Below are 26062 nucleotides of genomic sequence, written 5' to 3'. Positions count from 1 at the left end.
ATTCAAAAGAAGAGAAAATTAGCCATAGTAAGATTATTGGCTATCCCTGAGTCGGTAATTCAATCTTAGTTTCTCCTTCCTCTACCCATTCATCTTTTCCTTTCTCTGTCTCATCTCTCTCTCTCTCTCAGTATCACGCTCTTTCTTTCTCCCTTTCTTAATGTTCACACCTGTGGATGTTTGATAACAGCCTCATTCTCATTTTACAGATACGGAAACTGAAGGTCTGGGATTATAAGGGATTTATGATTTGTGTAAGGAGCATAGGCTCTTAAGGTGGAAAGACATTTAAATGGCAGAGTGGCCTCTCAAGAAAAAAATCTAGCATTTATAGTGGTGGGCAAGAGAGAGATGAGGTTGGTGTGATGAAATGATGTGCACCCTGACAACCAAGGCTCTGGGTTACAAGAAGAAAACATCTTGTTCTCTCCTTGGAGAGCCAACAGATGTACATAGTATTGACTCATATTTAGAAAGTCCCTGCTGCATGTTATTGGTGTACAATTGTTAATTGACTCTTATCCCATCCTACAGTTGGAAGGCATAAAAAGAAGTGGACGGCGAAAGAAGAGATGAATTTGTTCTTCACGGATATTCTAGTTTTCATTAGCCCACAATGCAAATTTTGTTCCAAAGTTCAGCATCCCAAAATGATATTAAGTGACATCTGACTTTATTCTGACCTTTTACAGATAAATTTGATAGTATTGTTCACATTGAAAATAAAAGCTTGTTTGACATGAATAAGCTGCAGATTTTTTTTTTAACCTAAATAACACTGACTCCAACGTATCTTTGTTCTATTTCTTTCGGCCCACCTTACTGTCATTGAAAGGGATTTCTTTCAACTATTTGGTAAGCCTGTTTCAAATCCTTTTATTGCAGCCTCAAATAAATTAAAATATTAGATTATAAACAAGTTGTGTGACGAGAGAGATGGTGGCCCAGCCTCTAGTACGTGTTATTGAAAGGACCTGACGGACGACCTAGCTTGCCTGGAGACCAGATGGCGCTATTGGCCTGCCATGGAGCAGCAGCAGCAGCAGCTGGGAACTTGTTTGAAATGCAAATTCTCAGACCCTGCTCCAGACCTACTGAATTGGATATTCTGAAGGTAGGCTGCTAGCCATCGGGTTTTACAAGTCCTCCAAGTGCTACTGAAGCACACTAAAGTTTGAGAACCACTGCTTTAGAGCAATGGGGGAAACGTTTAAGTACACCTACGGTAGGACCAGCCTTAATTCACTGACTTGGTACTGTTGCAGGTAAACTGAACAGGATGGTAAGATCTGGACTGAGGAAGACACTAGAATTCTCAGGGGCCTGAGACACAGAGAGCTCCCGGAGGGATGTGTTACTTTCCTAGGGTTACCGTAACAAATTACCACAAAGCAGGTGGCTTAAAACAACCGAAACTTATTCTCTGACAGTTCTGGAGGCCAGAAGTCTGAGGTCAAAGTGTCGGCAGGGTTGGTTCCTTCTGGAGGCTCGGAGGGAGAATCTGTTCCATGCCTCTCTCCTAGCTTCTGGTGGCTGCTGTCAATCCTTGGCATCACTCGGCTTGTAAACGCATGATTCCAATTTCTTTCTTCATCTTTACATAGTGTTTTCCCCTGTGTCTCTGTTTCTGTGTTCTTTCTCTTCTTATGAGGACGCCAGTCATACTGGATTAAGGGCCCGCCTTAATCCAGTGTGACCTCATCTGATCTTTATTACACCTGCAAATACCCGATTTCCAAATAAGGTCACATTTACAGGTTCCGCGGGTCAAGACTTCAACATATCTTTTGCGGGGACACAGTTCAGCTTATAACAAGGGGCAAGGATTCAGTAGTGGAAGGGAGAAAAAGATGAAGGAGAAACCTAGTTCCAAAAGGATAAAAGCATTATGATACCATGCACGTATGAAGTTTAAAGACATGCAAAAGTTATTAGATTGATTATAGATACATGTATTTGTAGTAAAAGGCATACATAGGAGTAATGCATACATATGTAGTATGCAGAAAGGTGTGTATGAGAACAATAAACTTATTTAAGACGGTGGTTAAATGTATGGAAAGAGAGGGAGAATTCAATTGGGGAGAGGTACACTGGGTTTCAATTTCATTTGTAAGCTTACGTTTCTTAAGACGGCTGATGGTTGCATGGGTGTAGCATTCTCTGTACCTTTGTCGAGGTCTGAAATATGTCCTAATTTAAAGAAAATTAAAGGAGGAAATGGGCCTAATATCTGGAACTTCTTTAAGGGAAAAAGGTGAAGTGGTACTTGAGCAGAGCAGAGGACCATAGAAGGGGAGAACCAGGGGTCTGAGGGTAGAAGGCCTTATTTCTATCTTTAGTTAAGGCTGCTTGAGAGCTTGCTAGTTAGCATCAATACCTTCTTCTATTTTCTATGCTAGTGCCTCACGTATCCTAGGGTAGATTAACATTATTTATTTACGTGTGTATCTCCCCAGCTGCCTAACGTGTGAGCTTCTGAATTGTTTGGAACTTAAAGGCTTTTATTTATTTCTCTCTCCTAAAGCACTGTGTTTCCTTCTTCGTAGATGCTTGATAAAGGTCTGTTAAAGTGAAGTTAGTGTAAGGTATCCGCAACCCTTTCCCCTGTCACTGGGGTTGACATTTAAAAATGCATTATCCTGTAGTAACACAGGGTATTCCTTATGGCTAGAACAACAACAGAAAGCGGCACAAGGCCTTTTGTCACCATTGTTTAATGAAGGAACAGTCCAAGTAGAAATTTATCCATGTAGGGTCCCTCGAAAGGCCTCAAATTGGTTTGCTTCTGTATGGTTCATGCCATGCCAGCAGGGTGTGTATGTGTGTATTTCTGTGTTAATACAGTTAATGTATTAACTATAGTTAATATTAAAGGCCTTTACCTGGGCTTAAGAATTTTCGGAGGTTCACTTTATTTATTTATTTATTTATTTATTTATTTATTTATAATTATTTTTTGGCCACGTCGTGTGGCATGCAGGATATCAGATCCCCGACCAGGGTTCGAACCCGTGCCCCCTGCATTGGGAGCGCAGAGTCTTAAGCACTGGGCCGCCAGGGAAGTCCCGGGAGGTTCACTTTCGACAAACGCCTGCACACCTCTTTTTGAGATACGCCTTTTTTGGTGCATGCTGGGAGTCCGTGTCCCTGCCCCTTACCGAGCTCCAGTTCCCTAGGGCCCTGAATTTACTCCCCAGGTGGCCCCATGTCCCAAGCCCCAAGAGGCATGTGTGTTCCTCTTCACTGAGTCTGTGCTTCTGAGAGCTGAGTGGCACTGTCAGTGTTATACTCTCAGGACTGAGAGGTATCTACGAGGTGCTGGCTGTGTATACAGGGAACAGGACACGTGGGCTACGTTACCCACATGTATGCACCTGAAGCCTCTCATGTTGAGGGAGGAAGCTCAGGCTTGCTGCTCTGAGGGTCTGCTGTAGCTCTAACGTATCAGGCTTCTCTGAGTCTCTGAGAGACGGTCCTTAAATCAGGTCAGGGACGAATCCTGCATTTCCTGTTTCTCTGGGTGTTTGTGGGTTTTTCTGTGTCCACACGTATAAAAGATGTTCTCAGTGAGTCCCTCAACCTTGAAAACTTTGTGCTCCTTGTAGGAAAAGACCTGTCTTGTCCCTCTCTGCCTCGTCCAGGAAAGGTTAGGATGTTCTGATATTTTCCTTGCTTATGGCTCCATCATCTGAAAGGATTTGATCGAAAAAATCTCCTTTTATTCCACTACCTGAGAGGTGACCATTGGGAGAAAAACAGAGGGGTAGGGTGGGTGCCGGAGTTGGAAACAGTTTTCTGTACCAGTTAGGGATATTCTAATGACACTAAAGTTAATGATGAAGAATCACTTTTACTCTAAACCACCTATTTTCAGATGCTCATAACTCCAAGGAATACAAATGAGTACACGTTTACAAGTCTAACAGGGCAGGATTCTCAGACAATGGTGTTCTGGGAAATGTGGTATTATCAAGTCCTGTGAATCACATCATATAGTAGGATCTGTTTTGAGGCATAAAATGTACATTTCTTAGAAGTCTGAGCAATGAATTGTGTGTGTTTACAGATAAGGAATTGATATCATCACCAAATCTATGAAGAAAATGAGTTTAAAACGATTCTAAGAGGCACCTAAAAGTTGGCTCTTCCCTCTCTCTCTCTCTCTGTCTCTCTGTCTCATCCAATTAGTTATTTACTCTGCTGCCTTTCTCTCCATTTTCCTGCGTTATTTTAGACCGCATCACTTCCTGACAAATTATGAACTGGTTCATGTATACAGAAGATAATACAGCATATATGTAAGGTATATCATAATAATATAAAAACCTGTGTACCCACCACCAAGCTTGAGAACTAGAACACGGCTAATGCCTTGGAAGCCCACCTGTGCCCTTCCTGCGTCATCCCCTCATTCCTTCCCTGAGGTAACCACGATCCTGAACTTTGTTAATAATTCACTTATTTATACATTCACGGCAGAGGAATGTTCCTTTAAATAATGTTATTTCTTGTCCATTTTGGATTTTATGTGAATGTAATTATACTAGATGTATTACTTGCCTTACTCTTTCTCCCCCCCCCCCAATTTTGTGTTTGTGAGATTTATCCATGTTGATGTGTGCAACTGTAGTAATCAGTTTTCATTGCCGTATAGTTATCCATCGTATGAAAATTCCACAGGGTGTCTATTTCCTGTTGATGGACATGTGGGTTGTTTCCAGTTTTATGCTTTTGCAAATTATCTTGCGACGAATTTTCTCACTCATATCCCCCTATGCCCACATGCAAGAGTTTCTGTAGTTTCTCAGTTGAGGGCAATTTTACGCACTGCCCCCTCCGCCCCAACCAGGGTGACATTTGATAACGTCTGGAAACATTTTGGTTGTCATAACTGAGGGTGTGCTACTGGCATCTAGTGGGTGGAGGCCAAGGATACTGCTAAACATCCTACAATGCACAGGACAGTCCTCTACAACCCAGAATTGTCTTTCCAAAATGTCAACAGCTGAGTAACCCTGATCTAGAGTATAGGCCTAGGCATGAAATTTCTGGGTCGTAGGGTCTGCCCAAGTTCAACCTTACTGGTAACACCAATTATCTTTCAAAACAGTTGTACTAGTTCATACTCCCAACAGCAGAGGATGAGATTTCTATTGGCTCCACATTCTTGCCAACTCTTAGTATCATTACCTTCATTACTTCTTGCCTGAACTTTGCCCTAGTCTCCTAACCTTCTCCTACCTCCATGTCTTTCCCCACAGATACATGCTTCATATACTTGCTAAGTTAACCTTCCTAAAACCCAACTCTGGCCATGCCAAATTCCTGTAAGAAAATTTTGATGACTCTACTGCATACACAATAAACTTGGCATTTAAGACGCACACAAAAGGGCCCACTAGCTCTGTAGACCTAGTAATACCAACTTATTAGGTGGTATTCAAATAAGCCGTGCCCTTTCTCTGCTCTCTGCAGCATGTGTGTTGTTGAACACTTACCCTTTCTTAAGTCAGTTCTACATTCATTTCTAGGTCCATTAATTCAGCCAGTTATTAAATCTTTTAAATTTACTGAGTATTTGTCTTTCTCTGTCTCACTTGTTTCCCTTAACATAATACCCTGCAAGTCCATCCATGTTGCTGCCGATGGCAAAATTCTTTTTTTATGGCTGATTAGTATTCCTTTGTATATATACATCACATCTTCTTTGTCCATTCATCTGTTGACGGACACAGATTGCTTCCATACGCTGGCAATTATAAATGACCATGCTATGAACATTGGGGTGCATGCATCTTTTTGAATTCGTGTTTTTCTTTTTTACAGATATATGCTCAGGAGTGGAATTGCTGGGTCGTATGGTAGATCTATTTTTAGTTTTCTGAGAAATATCCATACTGTTTTCCACAGTGGCTGCACCAATTTACAGTCCCACCAACAGTGTAGGATGGTTGCCTTTTCTCCACGTCCTCTCCAAAATTTGTTACGTGTGTCCTTTTGTGAGGTGATGTCTCATTGTGGTTTTGATTTGCATTTCCCCGACGATTAGTGATGTTGAACATGTGTGCATGTGCCCATTGGCCATCTGCGTTTCCCCAGAGACAGGAGTGGAGACTTCATTATTAAGGCTACAAGAAGCCATCATGGGGGTCTAATCTGGGATGTAATTTGTGTTTTAGAAATGTCACTCTGAAAGCAATGTGAAGAAAGGTCAGCGAGGAGGAAGAATGGAGTGCTCATTATAGGAGTGATTTATGTGAGAGATGCTGAAGTTCTAGACTAAGGTAGGGGTATTGAAAGCACATGAAGAAGTGTGTAGAACTGAAAGGCAACAGTTGATTGGCTATGGGTGATAACTGGATGTGGAGATACGGAAGGTGTTGTAAGCGTAGAAGAGTAAGCGGTGGTAGATGTATTGACAACTTAGTATGCCTGAGTGTGATCAGGAAAAGAAGGAAAAGAGGAGAAACCCCAGGGAATTCCCTGGTGGTCCAGTGGTTAGGACTCGACAGTGGCCCGTGGCCCGGGTTCGATCCCTGTTCTGGGAACTACGATCCCAGCAAGCTGCGCGGCACGGCCAGGAAAAAAAAAAAAAAAGAAACCCGAAACCAAATCAATGGTGACACGAGGGAGAGATAGAAGAGGGAGAGTGCAGATGGGCAAAAACCAGAGAGGCCAAGGAATAGGAGGGCTCAGTGAGATAAAAGAACACGTGTAGAGAGAGTAGAAGAATGAGAGAGCAGCATGGCTAGGCGCTTGCGGTCCAAGACTGGGATATTTTCATTTTAGAAGTGAGAGGTAGAGTAGTTTAGGGTAAAGAATAAACCAAAGTGTGTCCCCACCCCTCCCCGCCCATATACACTGCAGATGCTTGGACAAAATGATCGGAAATGACCTTTTCATTTTTGACAAGCAAGTATTGTCTCTACGAGGATGCCTGAGTGACCAGAGACAAGGGGTGCAGGATTAAGAGCAGTAGGGCTGGGCTCAGCTGACCCACTGCTGTTGTGATGGTTAGTTATAGAGGGATCCCCCACGTAAGTATGTGGCTTAGTTCTATGTGGATCCGCCCCGTAAGTGAGAAGAAAGCACTTACTGCAATAGAAGGAAAAAGAGGGGGAAAGGAGAGGGGAAACGAAGGTGTGAAGATGCTCTGCTGGTGAAGAGAAGGAAGGAAATTAAGAGAAACATTTAAAAAACGTGTGATTCTAAAATGGTTGAAAAGAAAAAGTGGGGTGCTTGAGAAGGGGTCGAGGTGGGGTAAAGAGTTCAGTTTTTAGCTGTACAAAACACTCAGCCACCCCAGGAAGTTCCATGCAACTAAAGCTTTGCAATATGCTGGGCACAAGCAGTCCCAGCTCTTCTCACCAAATACTGAAGGAAAGGGGAAGGGGGAGAATGTTTGTTTGAATATTCTAGTTGACCAAGAGTGAACCTGAAATCCATTTTGATTTCAACACTTTTAAATGGCATGCCTCACGAGGTCCAGCGCTGGTGAATATGACTGAGGTTTATCTGTTCATTGCCCATCTGGCTTATGTGCTCTGAAGAAGCCTCTTTCTGACCTTGCTTCATCAAGGTACCAAGATGGGAAGGACGAAGGGTAGTGAATGAGTGGAAGCATTTCCTCTTTCTCTGAGATATTTCTATTCTATGTGGCAATGTTCAGGGTAGCGGAAAGAAGAGAAGGCCTCTAGCAAAAATGTAAGGCTTTTTTCCCCCACATGCTGGGGCCAGAATGCTGGAGCATTACAGTGGCCTGCTCTCCAGGGGCTCACTGCCTTGAAGATCCGATACACTGACCGTTGCCTTCTTTTCCCCTTCAATGCTGTCAGCCAAGAACGCTCACTTCAACTGTGCATCCCTTAGCTATGGGAGGGGGGCTCCTGGAGCCCAATTTCTGTCCTGATGACGGGCCAGAGCCGGGCCACGACATGCACAGGTTGAACCTCCTCTATCCCTTCCAGAGGACAGGCGCTCTGGTTGACTGGAGGCCCGAGGGTCTGGGAATGACCACCAGTCAACTATGTCCTGATTCCTCAGAGGTGTCCAGATCTTTCAAACTGCAGATTCAGCCCGGGCGGTCAAATTACTCCTTTCACCACAAAAAGCAAACTCTTGGGCATACGCTGTTTCAAGTGAAAAGCACATTTTGCGTTTTTGCAGAGGGGAGGCGCAGGGCGGGGTGCCCCACGCCGCCGACCCCAGGCCCAGCTCTCCAGCTGCCAGGGAGCTGGAGCTGGGGCTGACCAAGGAATGACTGCGGACGCCAGAAGGAGCAGAGGGCTGGGCGGCGCACAGGCTGCGGTAGGAGGCGGGACCGCGCATCTCGTTCAATGGGTCCCGGCGCCTGCCGGATTGGCTAAGCTCGCTTGCCGTCGGGGTGGGCGGAGCCAGTTGTGCGCCGGGCTTGGGGCCCGCCCAGCGGCAGCCGGACGTGCTTCAGACCCCGCGCTCTGGGCAGCGGCTGGGTGCGTGGTCCGGTTGCTGCGTGGAGTGAAGCTGCTGGGCTGCTGCTCTTCTTGCCGCTCCCTGGCTCAGGGCCGCTGGTCGACCCCCACCCTCCCCACTCCCCTTGGCCTCGATGTTCTCACCTTACAGGTGGCTCTTGGCCGAAGCACGAGGTCCGCGCCCCGCTCCTCTTGGTTATCCCGCTCCCCCCCCCCCCCACCTCGTCTCTCTTCCTCCCGGTCCGCAGCGGTCTCCAGGGTTCTCCGACGGTCGGAGCTCTGGCGTCCCGACATGCGGCGGGCCGCTGTGCTCCTGCTGCTCATCAGGACCCGGCCCTTGGAGGGCGACGACCCGAAACCCAGCTGGAAATTCCGCTTTGATTTCTAACCTCTCCTCGTCTGATGTTCCTGACGTCGTTCTGGACTTCTTCGATTGGTAAGCGGGGTCGGCAGGCTGCCATGAGCTGGGAGGGCGGTGGGTGAGTGGGCGACCTCTTAGAAGGAGACGGCTGGAGCCGATGTGGGCCTGCGCTTTTGAACCGCTGCCCACGCGCGCTGCCTGCTGGCCAGTCCCTAGAGGAGTTGGTGGTGGGGATGGGGACGACCAGCTGCGATGGAGCCCCCTTGCTTCAGCCCCTCTGTTGCTGTGGTGCCTAATAGCGCTGAAGTGGCGGGGTTCGGGGAACTACCGCCCCAGGGTCCACCCCTCCATCTCCAGGGACTGAGTTCTCCTCAGCCAGGTATACTGGCCCCTGTGTGTGAGTGCGCGGGGAGGGGGTGATGGTGCGGTGAGGGCTAAAGGCAGTATTCTGTGCTGAGCTGACGGCTGGTAAAACTGGGAGGGCCTCGACCGGCCTAATCCCAGATTCCGCTCCCCACTCTGCTCCGCCAGATAGGGTCCTCTAGCAACAACGCTTCTTATTAAATGCACCAGATGCATTCCTGCTTATTATCCCTGAATAGTGTTTCCTTGTCAGCCAGCAGAACGATTCAAGCAAGCCAATCACATCCTTGCTTAGGAACCAGGGGGTACCTCACCCTCGTGATACTGCAAAGCCCGCTTCCCCCAGACCCTTCTGGTTCACGCTGTTCCAGAATGCAACCCCCATGTGTCCTGCATGGCCTGCGATGTCCTCCTCTCCTGGGCTGCCCAAGAGGTGGGTCACTGGGCCTCCGACCCTGTCCCCATAACCACCCAGAAGGTCTGGACCACTCATGATTAGATGGAGATAAAACCCACAGCTGTAAATTTGCACTGCTAGAAATCTAAAATATTCTGAGGGAATTTGTACAGAGAGAAAAGACAAAATAATAATAATTCCATGCAGCGCAAGTGGCAGCACCCTAGCAGAAGATGTTTTCAGTCCACCCACCTCTGGCTTGGGGGCCCAGCAATCTTCTGCTGTGCCACTCTGTTGCCTATGCCTGTGTTGCAGTGAAAATCCTGATCATCCTAATGATAGGGAAGAGCAACCATGGCACTTTTGTGACACGGTGATGAAATTAAACCCAACTTAAGCCAGAGTCCTTAAAACTTATTAAGCAACCATTGCCATAGGGGAGGCCCCTAACCCTAATGAAACTGATTTGATGCTGTCTGAAGGAAGAAATCTATAAATATGAGCAGATTAGAGAGGACACCCCCTCACACACACACACACAAAGTACATCCAGTGACAAACGAGCAAGCAAAAAGAATCAGAGAGAATGAAATTAGAAAACTTCAATACAGAGGGAGGCAACAATTAAATCGATACAAAGGTGCACAATTTAATCCAGTTGGAAATCTAGAATTTGCTAAAAGAATTTATACCTGGTAAGACCTTTGTCCTTGGCAGACATCTGTCTTCTCACTGTGTCCTCACATGGCCTTTTCTTTGTTCAGTGTGGGGAGACAGAGAGCTCTGTGGCATCTGTTCCTTTTCTTATAAGGATACCCCCCCTATTGGATTAGAGCTCCAAGCTTATGACCTCGTTTAACCTTGAAGGCCATATCTCCAAATATAGTCACATTGGGGGTTAGGGCTTCAACATACCAATTTGGGGGGAACAGAATTCAGTCCATAACATTTTTTTTTTTTTTTTACTTTTGGCTGTGTTGGGTCTTCGTTGCTGCACGCGGGCTTTCTCTAGTTGCGGCGAATGGGGGCTCCTCTTCGTTGAGGTACACGGGCTTCTCACCGTGGTGGCGTCTCTTGTTGTGGGGCATGGGCTCTAGGTGCGCGGGCTTCAGTAGTTGTGGCCCACGGGCTCAGTAGTTGTGGTTTGCGGGCTCTAGAACTCAGGCTCAGTAGTTGTGGCGCACAGGCTTGCTCCGCGGCACGTGGGATCTTCCCAGACCAGGGCTTGAACCCGTGTCCCCTGCATTGGCAGGCAGATTCTCAACCACTGCGCCACCAGGGAAGCCCTATATATTTTATATATAGTAGTTTATATCTGCTAATCACAAACTCCTAATTTATCCCTTCCCCACCCCCTTTCCCCTTTGGTAAACATAAGTTTGTTTTCTATGTCTGTGAGTCTGTTTCTGTTTTGTAAATATCAATAAGTTCATTTGTATCATTTTGTATTAGATTCCACATGTAAGTGATATCATATGATACTTGTTGTGGCTCACGGGCTCTAGAGCACGGGCTCAGTAGTTGTGGCGCACGGGCTTAGTTGTTCTGGATCTTCCCAGACCAGGGCTCGAACCCGTGTCCCCTGCGTTGGCAGGTGGATTCTTAACCACTGCGCCATCAGGGAAGCCCTCAGATGAATTCTTAAGAAGAATTCATTTATATGTCTTTTATATATATATGATATGTTCTTGATCCTTTCATCTGCCCAAAACACTTAGGTTGTCTCCATTCCTTGGCTATTGTGAATAATGCTGCAATGAGCATAAGAGAGCAGAGCAGAAATCACCTCCTTTGGATCTGTTTTCAGGAGTGGGATTGCTGGCTGATCTGCTAGTTCTATTTTCAATCTTTTGAGGAACCTCCATACCGTTGTCCATAGTGGCCGCACCATTTTACTTTCCCACCAACAGGGCACGAGGGTTCCCTTTTTACCACACTCTTGCCAACACTTGCTATCTCTTGTCCTTTTGAAAATAGCCATCCTAATAGGTGTGATGTCTTAATTACAGTTTGATTTGCATTTCCCTCAGGGTTAGTGATGTTGAACACATTTTCCTATACCTATTGGCCAGTTGTATGTCTTCTTTGGAAAAATGTATATTCAGACTGTGTACCCTTTTATTAATTATTTGTTGGTTTTGTGTTTGTTTTTTTGTTTTTTTTTTTGATGTTGAGTTGATTGAATTCCTTATATATTTTGCATATTATCCCCTCAACAGATAACATGATTTGCAAATGTTTTCTTCTGCTTCATAGGTCAGTTGCCTTTTCATTTTGTCGATTGTTTCCTTTGCTGTGCAGAAGCTTTTTAGTTTGATGTAGTCCACTTGTTTATTTTGTTTTTGTTGCCTTTGTTTTGGTGTCAGTTCAAAAAAAAATCATTGCCATAACCTATGTCAAGGAGCTTACCCCTGTGTTTTCCTCTAGGAGTTTTACAGATTCAGGCCTTACGTTTAAGTCTTTAATCCATTTGGAGTTCATTTTGGGGTATGGTGTAAGATAAGGGTCCAATATAGTATCTTTGCATGTGGATATCCAGTTTTCCCAGCACCATTTATTGAAGAGACTCTCCTGTCCTCGTTGTGTGTTCTTGTCAAATAGTTGAGCATATATGTGTGGGTTGATTTCTGGGCTCTATATTTTGTTCCATTGGTCTATGTCTATATCTGTTCTTATGCCAGTACCATGCTGTTTTGATTACTATACCTTTGTAAAATAATGAAATCAGGAAGCATGATGCCTCCAGGTTTAGGTTTGTTATTTGGGGGGTGGTTCATCAAAGGGTACAAATGATCAGTTATAAGATAAATACATTCTAGGGATCTAATGTACAGCATGCTGATATAATTTAAGATGTTGTGTGGTATGCTGGAGACTTGCTGAGACAGTAGATCTTAGTTTTATCCCACACACCACCCCCCAAAAACCTTTAGCTATGTGAGGTGATAGATGTATTAATCAGTTTCACTGTGGTAATCATTTAACAATGTATACATACATCAAGCATCACACTGTTCACCGTGAATATAGAAATTTTATTTGTAAATTATACTTCCATAAAGTTGGAGGGGATGGGAGGAATGTGTGTCCTGTTCACATGGAAAAAATTAATTACTCTAAACTGTCAGAGGTAAAGCACAGGATTTGGGTTACTAGAAGAATACATTTTAAGTCAACTGTCTTCAATAAACTCAATGAGCGAAAGGAAACAATGATCAAAGAACTAGGAAACAATGAGAAAGATGTATCACAAAGAGACAGATATTATAAATAGGGACAAAATAAAAGTTCTTCGGCTGCAAAGCACAGTAAGTGAAATGAAAAATTAATAAAAGATGTCCAACAGCAAATTTGACCAGGAGAAAAAGAATCAGCGAGTTTTAAAAGGTTAGTTGAACTATCCAGTCTCTGGAAAGGAAAAGAGGAGCAGAAAAGCAAAGAATGAAGAATAATGAGCAAAGCCTATGAGACTTATGTGCATCAGCAAGCTTATCAATGTACACATAATGACACTTGCAGAGGCAGAGGAGAGAGAGAAAGGGGCAGGAAATCATTGAAGAAATGATGCCTGAAAACCTCCAAACTCGGAGGAAAGACATGACTCTACACACCCAAGAAGTTCCACAAACTCCAAGCAGGATAAAATCAGAGATCCCCACCTAGGCACACCATGCTCAAATTATCAAAAGTCAAAGACAAAGAGTGAACCTTGAAAACAGCAATAGAAACAACTCCTCACCTACAAGTATTCCTCAGTAAGATTTGTGCCCATTTCTCTACAGAAACCATAGAGGACAGCTGGCATTGGAATGACATATTAAAAGCGTAGAACAAATGAACAAAAATACCCTTTCAACCAAGAATTCTATATGTGGGGAAAACGAAGGGGAGTTAAAGACATTCCAAGACAAACAAAAACTGAGAGAGTACATAGCTAGTAAGCTTGCCCTACAGAAAGTACTAAAAGGAGTCCTTCAGGCTGAATTGAAATAATGCTGGGCACCTATCTGAAGCAATATGAAGAAATAAACCACAAAGGCCAAGGTAACTACACAGGTAAACGCAAAAGCCAGTATTGCTGTACTTTTGGTTTGTATCTCCTCTTTTTGTTCTCATATATGATTGAAAATACAAATGTATAAAGCATTAACTATAAATCTCTGTTAATGGGCACCAAATATACAAACATGCCATGTGTCACCATAATTAAATAAAGAAATGTGGCAGAGCTGGGGAAAAGCAGAGTTTTTGAATACTATTGCAACTATCTCCGTATTAATACAAACTTGATTATTATAAAGTTAAGATATTAATTGTAACTCCCAGTGTAACCACCGACACTGCCCCCACAAAAAGCTCCAGCACTATAAAAAAACTAAAAAAGGTACAGAGAAAGGAGTGATAAAGAATCACTTTGTACACTAGAAAAATGAAATTAATAACAGCGAAATACAGTAATTGAGGGGTGAAGGAACAAAAAAAGGCTGACATGTGGAAAATAAATAGGAAAAGGTCAGGAAAAGTCTTTCCCTGTCAGTAATCAATACAATAACCATAGATAAAACTGTTCAACGAAAAGACAGCACAAGTGAGTGAACTTCAGGCAGTCACCTTAGCGCTGGATGCTCTGGCCAACAGTTAGCCCCGTCTGCACATTTTCATAGACAATCAGGCCATTGTCGTCGGTCTGGCTGTCTGGTCCGGCCCATGGCAGCAACGACGTTTCCTTGTGTAAAACTGTCCTGTCCCCTTTGGGGTAAAGAGCCCTGGGAATCTCTTGGCCCACAGACTCCCAACTTATAAATCCAGGTCACACGTGTCTCTATATATACTAAAGCCACTATGCAGGGCTTTGCCAAGACCCTCCTTCTTGGCTTTGGAGTTCCGGGCCTTATTGATGGTGACCGAGGCATGCATTTTACTTCTCAGGATACACAACGCTGGGCTCTTGAACGGCATTCAGTGGACCTTTTGCCTCCCTACCCGGCCTTAGGCTGCAGGACTCAGAGTTCCAGAGTGGCTTACTTCCACAAGTTCAAATTCCATTACACGAAAATGGCACGTTTCAGTCGCCAGTCACACGCCAGAGGTGAATTGTAGTATAGCGTCTGACTGCGTCCTTTGATGTTTGACTGCTGAGGGCTTTTAAACGTCAAGCCTCCCTCTTCCCCAATGCCCCACACTCTCTCCTTTGGCGCGGTTGTAGGGTGGAGGGGAGGAGGAGTGGGCGTCAAACTACACTAGCTACTGCCAGCACAAGGGAACTGTCATGCTGGCCCCATCCACTAATCACAGTAGAACTCCCAAAGCAATTTCTTCCTTTCCTGACTCTCTCAAGTCTTTTTTGGAGCAGCTTGAAAAGGCTACCCTGCTCTCCCCCCAGAAGCCTCCTCATGTAAGGAATACACTTTGCATCGCGTCTCGGTAGTGTGTGTGTGTGTGTGTGTGTGTGTGTGTGTGTGTGTGTGTCACCAGTCTTGATTGACCTTTGAACCCAACTTGGGGTAGGGGTCCATACTGACTCAGGGTGGCAACAACAGCTCTTCTCGCCAACCTTCCCAGGAGCGCAGTGCAGAATGTGTGCTTCCCATCCGTGAAACGTTAGGGTCTGTCAAATTAGATGTCCTGGATCCCAAGGCGGTGTGCTTACTGGAAGTAAGGGACATAGCTTATGTTCTCCTGAACGTGAAGTTACAGCTAACACCCACTCTTGCTTCTGTGCCCAGCGACAATAGTAAGTGGGATTAGCATAAAATAGTTGCCGATTTCTTCCTCGTTTTAAGCATTCGTTACCCTTGACCACTCGGCTAAGTGGGGCTGAGTACAACAAAAAGTCTCGGACTGTTGACCGAGAAATCATTCTAGGAAGCCTGTCCTGTTAACGTGTGCCATGCTGTATTAGTCTGCTCAGGCTGCCCTAATAAAATGCCATAGGCTGGGCGGCTTAAACAAGACATTGGTTTATTTCCTACAGTTCTGGAGGCTAGGAAGCCCAAGGTCAGGGTGCCAGCATGGTGGAGTTCTTGGTGAGGGCCCTCGTTTTGGCTTGAAGATAGCCGCCTTCTTCCTGTGGCTTCACGTTGGGGTGGTGGGCGGAGAGCACCATCTATGGTCTCTTCCTGTAAGGGCAGTGATCCCAACGTGTGGACCGCAGCCTCCTGACCTTACCGAAACTGAATGACCTACCAAAGACCCAGTCTCCAAATACCATCTCCTGGGGGCGGGGTGGGGTGGGGGACGGGCTTCATCGTATGAATTGGGGAGGCAGGGGATGTACACAATCCAGTGCAGAGCAGGTGCTCAGCCCAGTCTTTTTTTTTTTTTTTTTTCAGCCCAGTCTTTAAAAGAAGTATCTCTCTCTGTCTCTGTCTCTGTCTCTGTCTCTGTGTCTCTCTCTTCCCTCTCTCTCTCTGTCTTCACTTCTTGGCGGCTGGAAGTGAATTGGGGAGCCCTGATGAAACACTGTCCGGCTCCTGTCTTTACTGCTTTCTCTCCACTCTCCATTCTCACTGCATCCATATCGACTTTGTATGTCCTTTTCTAAGTAGCTTTAACCGCATTAAAACCTCCAAATTCTCTTGCTCTCTCTTGTGGGAGGTTTTAAGCGTTGCTGAGATTTGATCTATACACCTTCTCTCTCTCTCTCGTTTTTGAACTAAGTGTGTCTCAGTCAGCGTGAGCTGCCCCAGGGTGGCAATTGGGGAACACATGCAGGTTCCCATACCCCAGGGCGCCGCCCTATAGGGACACTGTAGCTTTGCTCTTGCAGTGGTGGAATGAAAAGGAAGGGATTCCTGTGGGCTCACGGAGGCTCAGGGTGAGCTGGGCCTTTAAGGCTTCCAGGGAAGCTGAAGACCTTGGTCACTCATTGGACGGCGGTGCTGTCAATCCTTGGCTGCTGGCAAATGAGCTTAGAGCCGGCGCTGGAGGAAGTGGCCCTTGGTTGACCCTTCCAAGGTCCGCCTCCCGTCGCCAGCCAGTCAGGCTCTTTCCCGCCCTGTGCGCAGCGGCCTCGGCGCAGTCTCGGTGGGGCGCTCCACAGGCCGGCGGTCTGCCCTTCCCGTGGCGGGGCCCCCAGAGGCATCTTCGCAGACTCTTGTCCCCTGTGCAGCCGGCTTCTCTGCAGCCCCCACCCCGTGCCGGAGGCCCCGCTGCCAACAGCGTCCCCTCCCTCAGCGATACTCAGCCCGGCGGCCGCCATCTTCCCCGCGATCTTCACTGCAGCCCGATCCGTGTGTGGCGCGTCCGTCCTGCCATGTCTGCCACAGAGGAGCGAGGGCCGATCCCAGGTGGCCAGGCCGGAGCTGGTGGCGGGGCGGGTGGCGACCCCAGTCCCCTCGGGGTCCGCGCATCCCCTTCGGGAGGGATGGATGGAGCCGAGGGGGCCGCGGCCCTTCTGGCCTCCCTGGGGCTCTCCAGAGCCCTTCACGGGGAGGATGGTGGGCAGGAGGCCGCCCAGGCCGCAGTGGAAGAAGACTGGGATGTAGAGCTGGTTGAGGAGGAGGAGGAGGAGGAGGAGGAGGAGGAGGAGGAGGAGGAGGAGGTGGAGGAGGAGGAGGAGGAGGAGGAGACGGAGGAGGAGGAGGAGGAGGAGGAGGAAATTTTTGAATTAGAGATCGAGGACCAGGAGGAGGATGAGTACCAGTCAGAAGAGGGAGACGAAACTGAGGAAGAGGTCGAGGAGGAGGAAGAGACACAAGAGGAGGACGAGAATGGGCACGAGGGCGCGGGAGTGGTCGCGGGCCACGGGCCCCCCATGGCGCAGTTTCAGTCCCTGTTCCGGGATCCGGTCCATTGCCGTGTGCACCACAGCCACTACAACTACCGTGTCCTGGTCGGGCCCCACGCCGGCCGCGTGATGGTCAGGCGCCGCTCCCGACGGCTCTCGGACCCTGCAGAGGATGCCGCGCCTCCTCAGGAGCAGGAAGACCTGGGAGAGGCAGGTGAGGTCTGGCGGGGCGGGTACCAGGCAGAGGGCACCCCGCCCTGGGAGCCGCAGGAACCTGCAGAGGGGGCGGCATCCCAGAAGGCAGAGGAACCGGCGGCGGCGGCCGAGTTCTGGGCGGGCGAGGTCCTGGCTGATGCCTCCGAGTCCTGGGAGGCTGGGGCGTGTGGACCTGACGACGGGGCCGAGGCTGGCGAGGGGCGGCCCAGTCCCCAGGCCCTTGCAGCCCCTGCTGGGGCATCGGCCTGAAAGGCAGGCCGCGCTCAGCGCTGGCCTCTGGCGGTTAAGCAGCGGGTCAAAGCTCTCAAAAACCTTCAGGCACGATATGCACAAGTAGAAGCCCAATTCTCTAAAGACCTTTATGATCTTGAGAAAAAGTATGCTGCTCTCTACCAACCTAGGGGCGAACAAATGGCATGCCTCACTTTTGGTTGACGGGCTTCTAAAAATGTAAAGATTCTCAGTAGGATGACCTGAGAAAATGATGAAAGGTCACAGGGGCACTTTTCAGTGGTTGAGGAATCAGTGAGCTTCGCGGTAGAACTTGTCTTTAAATCGGGTGAACATTTTCCAGTGACGTTCTGGCAGAAACATACAAAAATGCTCTGAGAATCAAATGATTTCGATCCCTTCTCCAAAGGGCCAGAAATAATCAGCAGCACAGTGTGTGAGATCTACTGGAAGGAGGGGAAAAATGTTGTGAAAACTGTCAAGCAGCAGAACTGTGAGGCCCATGGAAGTGTTGTATCAACCAGTAGGAACATGGCCAGCTCTTCTTTTTATTTATTTATTTATTTATTTATTTATTTATTTATTTATTGTTTTGACATATTTCTCTTCTCCAGAACCTCCTGAGGGCAGAGAACTAGATTCTGCTGCTGATTTTAAATCGGGAAATGTTTCCCACCACCTTGTGATGCCAAAGTCCGTATCATTCGACACTAAAGAAGAGAGTGCACATCAGTATGAAAATGCTGAGGAAGAGAAAGAGGATGGAAAGGAAAAAGCAGAAGAAGGACCCAAAGTGGGTACGGTCTCAGCAGAGGGCAGCTCTGGAGAATACAGGTATTATTGTATAGTGCAACCATTCCTGACATATACCTGTTACTAACAGCTTTATGTTTTGTTTTGTTTTGTTTACATACTTAATTTATTTTTGGTTTATTTTTTTAACATCTTTATTGGAGTATAATTGCTTTACAGTGGTGTGTTAGTTTCTGCTTTATAACAAAGTCAATCAGCTATACGTATACCTATATCCCCATATCTCCTCCCTCTTGCGTCTCCCTCCCATCCTCCCTATCCCACCCCTCTAGGTGGTCACAGAGCTCCGAGCTGATCTCCCTGTGCTATGCAGCTGCTTCCCACTAGCTATCTATCGTGTTTTAAATTTTTTTTGTAAAGTAAATAAGAAAAAATTGTTGAAATTTAGTTTTGGAAAAACAGTTTAATGTTACTAATGGACTTGTATTCTAGATGATATAGAAGGAAGTGTGTTCTGAAAAGTATTTCATTTGCAGCCGCAAGTCCTTTGTCCTGTAGCTTTAAGACTACTACAGATGGGAAATTTATCAGACCTGGAAATAGAGACCTATATGTTTTTAGAGGTCTAAAATATAGAGACCTATATTTTTAGAGAATGGTCACCAGAAGAAGCAGCTAAAGCGAGTAAGCTGTGCACTAGCGGTACCTTCATCCCCTGGCCACAGAAATGGAGTCTCTTGGAATAACAATGCCTTTGAGAAGGTGACTCCTTACAAAGTAGTAAAACGTTAAGGATTTCACATAAGACTGCATTTCATGAGTAGTTCACAAATATTAGTTCAATTTAGATTTTTTATTCAAAAGAAGAGAAAATTAGCCATAGTAAGATTATTGGCTATCCCTGAGTCGGTAATTCAATCTTAGTTTCTCCTTCCTCTACCCATTCATCTTTTCCTTTCTCTGTCTCATCTCTCTCTCTCTCTCAGTATCACGCTCTTTCTTTCTCCCTTTCTTAATGTTCACACCTGTGGATGTTTGATAACAGCCTCATTCTCATTTTACAGATACGGAAACTGAAGGTCTGGGATTATAAGGGATTTATGATTTGTGTAAGGAGCATAGGCTCTTAAGGTGGAAAGACATTTAAATGGCAGAGTGGCCTCTCAAGAAAAAAATCTAGCATTTATAGTGGTGGGCAAGAGAGAGATGAGGTTGGTGTGATGAAATGATGTGCACCCTGACAACCAAGGCTCTGGGTTACAAGAAGAAAACATCTTGTTCTCTCCTTGGAGAGCCAACAGATGTACATAGTATTGACTCATATTTAGAAAGTCCCTGCTGCATGTTATTGGTGTACAATTGTTAATTGACTCTTATCCCATCCTACAGTTGGAAGGCATAAAAAGAAGTGGACGGCGAAAGAAGAGATGAATTTGTTCTTCACGGATATTCTAGTTTTCATTAGCCCACAATGCAAATTTTGTTCCAAAGTTCAGCATCCCAAAATGATATTAAGTGACATCTGACTTTATTCTGACCTTTTACAGATAAATTTGATAGTATTGTTCACATTGAAAATAAAAGCTTGTTTGACATGAATAAGCTGCAGATTTTTTTTTTTAACCTAAATAACACTGACTCCAACGTATCTTTGTTCTATTTCTTTCGGCCCACCTTACTGTCATTGAAAGGGATTTCTTTCAACTATTTGGTAAGCCTGTTTCAAATCCTTTTATTGCAGCCTCAAATAAATTAAAATATTAGATTATAAACAAGTTGTGTGACGAGAGAGATGGTGGCCCAGCCTCTAGTACGTGTTATTGAAAGGACCTGACGGACGACCTAGCTTGCCTGGAGACCAGATGGCGCTATTGGCCTGCCATGGAGCAGCAGCAGCAGCAGCTGGGAACTTGTTTGAAATGCAAATTCTCAGACCCTGCTCCAGACCTACTGAATTGGATATTCTGAAGGTAGGCTGCTAGCCATCGGGTTTTACAAGTCCTCCAAGTGCTACTGAAGCACACTAAAGTTTGAGAACCACTGCTTTAGAGCAATGGGGGAAACGTTTAAGTACACCTACGGTAGGACCAGCCTTAATTCACTGACTTGGTACTGTTGCAGGTAAACTGAACAGGATGGTAAGATCTGGACTGAGGAAGACACTAGAATTCTCAGGGGCCTGAGACACAGAGAGCTCCCGGAGGGATGTGTTACTTTCCTAGGGTTACCGTAACAAATTACCACAAAGCAGGTGGCTTAAAACAACCGAAACTTATTCTCTGACAGTTCTGGAGGCCAGAAGTCTGAGGTCAAAGTGTCGGCAGGGTTGGTTCCTTCTGGAGGCTCGGAGGGAGAATCTGTTCCATGCCTCTCTCCTAGCTTCTGGTGGCTGCTGTCAATCCTTGGCATCACTCGGCTTGTAAACGCATGATTCCAATTTCTTTCTTCATCTTTACATAGTGTTTTCCCCTGTGTCTCTGTTTCTGTGTTCTTTCTCTTCTTATGAGGACGCCAGTCATACTGGATTAAGGGCCCGCCCTAATCCAGTGTGACCTCATCTGATCTTTATTACACCTGCAAATACCCGATTTCCAAATAAGGTCACATTTACAGGTTCCGCGGGTCAAGACTTCAACATATCTTTTGCGGGGACACAGTTCAGCTTATAACAAGGGGCAAGGATTCAGTAGTGGAAGGGAGAAAAAGATGAAGGAGAAACCTAGTTCCAAAAGGATAAAAGCATTATGATACCATGCACGTATGAAGTTTAAAGACATGCAAAAGTTATTAGATTGATTATAGATACATGTATTTGTAGTAAAAGGCATACATAGGAGTAATGCATACATATGTAGTATGCAGAAAGGTGTGTATGAGAACAATAAACTTATTTAAGACGGTGGTTAAATGTATGGAAAGAGAGGGAGAATTCAATTGGGGAGAGGTACACTGGGTTTCAATTTCATTTGTAAGCTTACGTTTCTTAAGACGGCTGATGGTTGCATGGGTGTAGCATTCTCTGTACCTTTGTCGAGGTCTGAAATATGTCCTAATTTAAAGAAAATTAAAGGAGGAAATGGGCCTAATATCTGGAACTTCTTTAAGGGAAAAAGGTGAAGTGGTACTTGAGCAGAGCAGAGGACCATAGAAGGGGAGAACCAGGGGTCTGAGGGTAGAAGGCCTTATTTCTATCTTTAGTTAAGGCTGCTTGAGAGCTTGCTAGTTAGCATCAATACCTTCTTCTATTTTCTATGCTAGTGCCTCACGTATCCTAGGGTAGATTAACATTATTTATTTACGTGTGTATCTCCCCAGCTGCCTAACGTGTGAGCTTCTGAATTGTTTGGAACTTAAAGGCTTTTATTTATTTCTCTCTCCTAAAGCACTGTGTTTCCTTCTTCGTAGATGCTTGATAAAGGTCTGTTAAAGTGAAGTTAGTGTAAGGTATCCGCAACCCTTTCCCCTGTCACTGGGGTTGACATTTAAAAATGCATTATCCTGTAGTAACACAGGGTATTCCTTATGGCTAGAACAACAACAGAAAGCGGCACAAGGCCTTTTGTCACCATTGTTTAATGAAGGAACAGTCCAAGTAGAAATTTATCCATGTAGGGTCCCTCGAAAGGCCTCAAATTGGTTTGCTTCTGTATGGTTCATGCCATGCCAGCAGGGTGTGTATGTGTGTATTTCTGTGTTAATACAGTTAATGTATTAACTATAGTTAATATTAAAGGCCTTTACCTGGGCTTAAGAATTTTCGGAGGTTCACTTATTTATTTATTTATTTATTTATTTATTTATTTATTATTATAATTATTTTTTGGCCACGTCGTGTGGCATGCAGGATATCAGATCCCCGACCAGGGTTCGAACCCGTGCCCCCTGCATTGGGAGCGCAGAGTCTTAAGCACTGGGCCGCCAGGGAAGTCCCGGGAGGTTCACTTTCGACAAACGCCTGCACACCTCTTTTTGAGATACGCCTTTTTTGGTGCATGCTGGGAGTCCGTGTCCCTGCCCCTTACCGAGCTCCAGTTCCCTAGGGCCCTGAATTTACTCCCCAGGTGGCCCCATGTCCCAAGCCCCAAGAGGCATGTGTGTTCCTCTTCACTGAGTCTGTGCTTCTGAGAGCTGAGTGGCACTGTCAGTGTTATACTCTCAGGACTGAGAGGTATCTACGAGGTGCTGGCTGTGTATACAGGGAACAGGACACGTGGGCTACGTTACCCACATGTATGCACCTGAAGCCTCTCATGTTGAGGGAGGAAGCTCAGGCTTGCTGCTCTGAGGGTCTGCTGTAGCTCTAACGTATCAGGCTTCTCTGAGTCTCTGAGAGACGGTCCTTAAATCAGGTCAGGGACGAATCCTGCATTTCCTGTTTCTCTGGGTGTTTGTGGGTTTTTCTGTGTCCACACGTATAAAAGATGTTCTCAGTGAGTCCCTCAACCTTGAAAACTTTGTGCTCCTTGTAGGAAAAGACCTGTCTTGTCCCTCTCTGCCTCGTCCAGGAAAGGTTAGGATGTTCTGATATTTTCCTTGCTTATGGCTCCATCATCTGAAAGGATTTGATCGAAAAAATCTCCTTTTATTCCACTACCTGAGAGGTGACCATTGGGAGAAAAACAGAGGGGTAGGGTGGGTGCCGGAGTTGGAAACAGTTTTCTGTACCAGTTAGGGATATTCTAATGACACTAAAGTTAATGATGAAGAATCACTTTTACTCTAAACCACCTATTTTCAGATGCTCATAACTCCAAGGAATACAAATGAGTACACGTTTACAAGTCTAACAGGGCAGGATTCTCAGACAATGGTGTTCTGGGAAATGTGGTATTATCAAGTCCTGTGAATCACATCATATAGTAGGATCTGTTTTGAGGCATAAAATGTACATTTCTTAGAAGTCTGAGCAATGAATTGTGTGTGTTTACAGATAAGGAATTGATATCATCACCAAATCTATGAAGAAAATGAGTTTAAAACGATTCTAAGAGGCACCTAAAAGTTGGCTCTTCCCTCTCTCTCTCTCTCTGTCTCTCTGTCTCATCCAATTAGTTATTTACTCTGCTGCCTTTCTCTCCATTTTCCTGCGTTATTTTAGACCGCATCACTTCCTGACAAATTATGAACTGGTTCATGTATACAGAAGATAATACAGCATATATGTAAGGTATATCATAATAATATAAAAACCTGTGTACCCACCACCAAGCTTGAGAACTAGAACACGGCTAATGCCTTGGAAGCCCACCTGTGCCCTTCCTGCGTCATCCCCTCATTCCTTCCCTGAGGTAACCACGATCCTGAACTTTGTTAATAATTCACTTATTTATACATTCACGGCAGAGGAATGTTCCTTTAAATAATGTTATTTCTTGTCCATTTTGGATTTTATGTGAATGTAATTATACTAGATGTATTACTTGCCTTACTCTTTCTCCCCCCCCCCCAATTTTGTGTTTGTGAGATTTATCCATGTTGATGTGTGCAACTGTAGTAATCAGTTTTCATTGCCGTATAGTTATCCATCGTATGAAAATTCCACAGGGTGTCTATTTCCTGTTGATGGACATGTGGGTTGTTTCCAGTTTTATGCTTTTGCAAATTATCTTGCGACGAATTTTCTCACTCATATCCCCCTATGCCCACATGCAAGAGTTTCTGTAGTTTCTCAGTTGAGGGCAATTTTACGCACTGCCCCCTCCGCCCCAACCAGGGTGACATTTGATAACGTCTGGAAACATTTTGGTTGTCATAACTGAGGGTGTGCTACTGGCATCTAGTGGGTGGAGGCCAAGGATACTGCTAAACATCCTACAATGCACAGGACAGTCCTCTACAACCCAGAATTGTCTTTCCAAAATGTCAACAGCTGAGTAACCCTGATCTAGAGTATAGGCCTAGGCATGAAATTTCTGGGTCGTAGGGTCTGCCCAAGTTCAACCTTACTGGTAACACCAATTATCTTTCAAAACAGTTGTACTAGTTCATACTCCCAACAGCAGAGGATGAGATTTCTATTGGCTCCACATTCTTGCCAACTCTTAGTATCATTACCTTCATTACTTCTTGCCTGAACTTTGCCCTAGTCTCCTAACCTTCTCCTACCTCCATGTCTTTCCCCACAGATACATGCTTCATATACTTGCTAAGTTAACCTTCCTAAAACCCAACTCTGGCCATGCCAAATTCCTGTAAGAAAATTTTGATGACTCTACTGCATACACAATAAACTTGGCATTTAAGACGCACACAAAAGGGCCCACTAGCTCTGTAGACCTAGTAATACCAACTTATTAGGTGGTATTCAAATAAGCCGTGCCCTTTCTCTGCTCTCTGCAGCATGTGTGTTGTTGAACACTTACCCTTTCTTAAGTCAGTTCTACATTCATTTCTAGGTCCATTAATTCAGCCAGTTATTAAATCTTTTAAATTTACTGAGTATTTGTCTTTCTCTGTCTCACTTGTTTCCCTTAACATAATACCCTGCAAGTCCATCCATGTTGCTGCCGATGGCAAAATTCTTTTTTTATGGCTGATTAGTATTCCTTTGTATATATACATCACATCTTCTTTGTCCATTCATCTGTTGACGGACACAGATTGCTTCCATACGCTGGCAATTATAAATGACCATGCTATGAACATTGGGGTGCATGCATCTTTTTGAATTCGTGTTTTTCTTTTTTACAGATATATGCTCAGGAGTGGAATTGCTGGGTCGTATGGTAGATCTATTTTTAGTTTTCTGAGAAATATCCATACTGTTTTCCACAGTGGCTGCACCAATTTACAGTCCCACCAACAGTGTAGGATGGTTGCCTTTTCTCCACGTCCTCTCCAAAATTTGTTACGTGTGTCCTTTTGTGAGGTGATGTCTCATTGTGGTTTTGATTTGCATTTCCCCGACGATTAGTGATGTTGAACATGTGTGCATGTGCCCATTGGCCATCTGCGTTTCCCCAGAGACAGGAGTGGAGACTTCATTATTAAGGCTACAAGAAGCCATCATGGGGGTCTAATCTGGGATGTAATTTGTGTTTTAGAAATGTCACTCTGAAAGCAATGTGAAGAAAGGTCAGCGAGGAGGAAGAATGGAGTGCTCATTATAGGAGTGATTTATGTGAGAGATGCTGAAGTTCTAGACTAAGGTAGGGGTATTGAAAGCACATGAAGAAGTGTGTAGAACTGAAAGGCAACAGTTGATTGGCTATGGGTGATAACTGGATGTGGAGATACGGAAGGTGTTGTAAGCGTAGAAGAATAAGCGGTGGTAGATGTATTGACAACTTAGTATGCCTGAGTGTGATCAGGAAAAGAAGGAAAAGAGGAGAAACCCCAGGGAATTCCCTGGTGGTCCAGTGGTTAGGACTCGACAGTGGCCCGTGGCCCGGGTTCGATCCCTGTTCTGGGAACTACGATCCCAGCAAGCTGCGCGGCACGGCCAGGAAAAAAAAAAAAAAAAGAAACCCGAAACCAAATCAATGGTGACACGAGGGAGAGATAGAAGAGGGAGAGTGCAGATGGGCAAAAACCAGAGAGGCCAAGGAATAGGAGGGCTC

The 26062-nt window shown here is 45.3% G+C and overlaps 1 protein-coding gene across 2 annotated transcripts in view; it reads left to right on the top strand.

Moving 5' to 3' along the window:
* Window positions 1-20105, top strand: part of LOC309622105 (uncharacterized protein) — a 54229-nt gene extending 34124 nt beyond the window's left edge. Inside the window, exons 9-14 of one of the 2 annotated variants that reach the window (XM_082409275.1) lie at window positions 535-1114; window positions 8170-8889; window positions 16686-17066; window positions 17145-17517; window positions 18365-18584; window positions 19893-20105. In XM_082409275.1, the coding sequence (XP_082265401.1) occupies window positions 535-547 (13 nt within the window). In that variant the 3' untranslated portion in view covers window positions 548-1114; window positions 8170-8889; window positions 16686-17066; ... (1 more) ...; window positions 18365-18584; window positions 19893-20105. The remainder of the gene's footprint in view (window positions 1-534; window positions 1115-8169; window positions 8890-16685; window positions 17067-17144; window positions 17518-18364; window positions 18585-19892) is intronic. The other variant, XM_082409276.1, reaches the window with a different exon arrangement.
* The last annotated feature ends 5957 nt before the right edge of the window (window positions 20106-26062 follow it).

Source organism: Balaenoptera borealis (genome assembly GCF_965194805.1).
Source record: "Balaenoptera borealis genome assembly, contig: HAP1_SCAFFOLD_1544, whole genome shotgun sequence".
In the NCBI taxonomy this organism is placed as follows: domain Eukaryota; kingdom Metazoa; phylum Chordata; class Mammalia; order Artiodactyla; family Balaenopteridae; genus Balaenoptera; species Balaenoptera borealis.
This window is presented reverse-complemented; position numbering and strand designations above follow the sequence as displayed.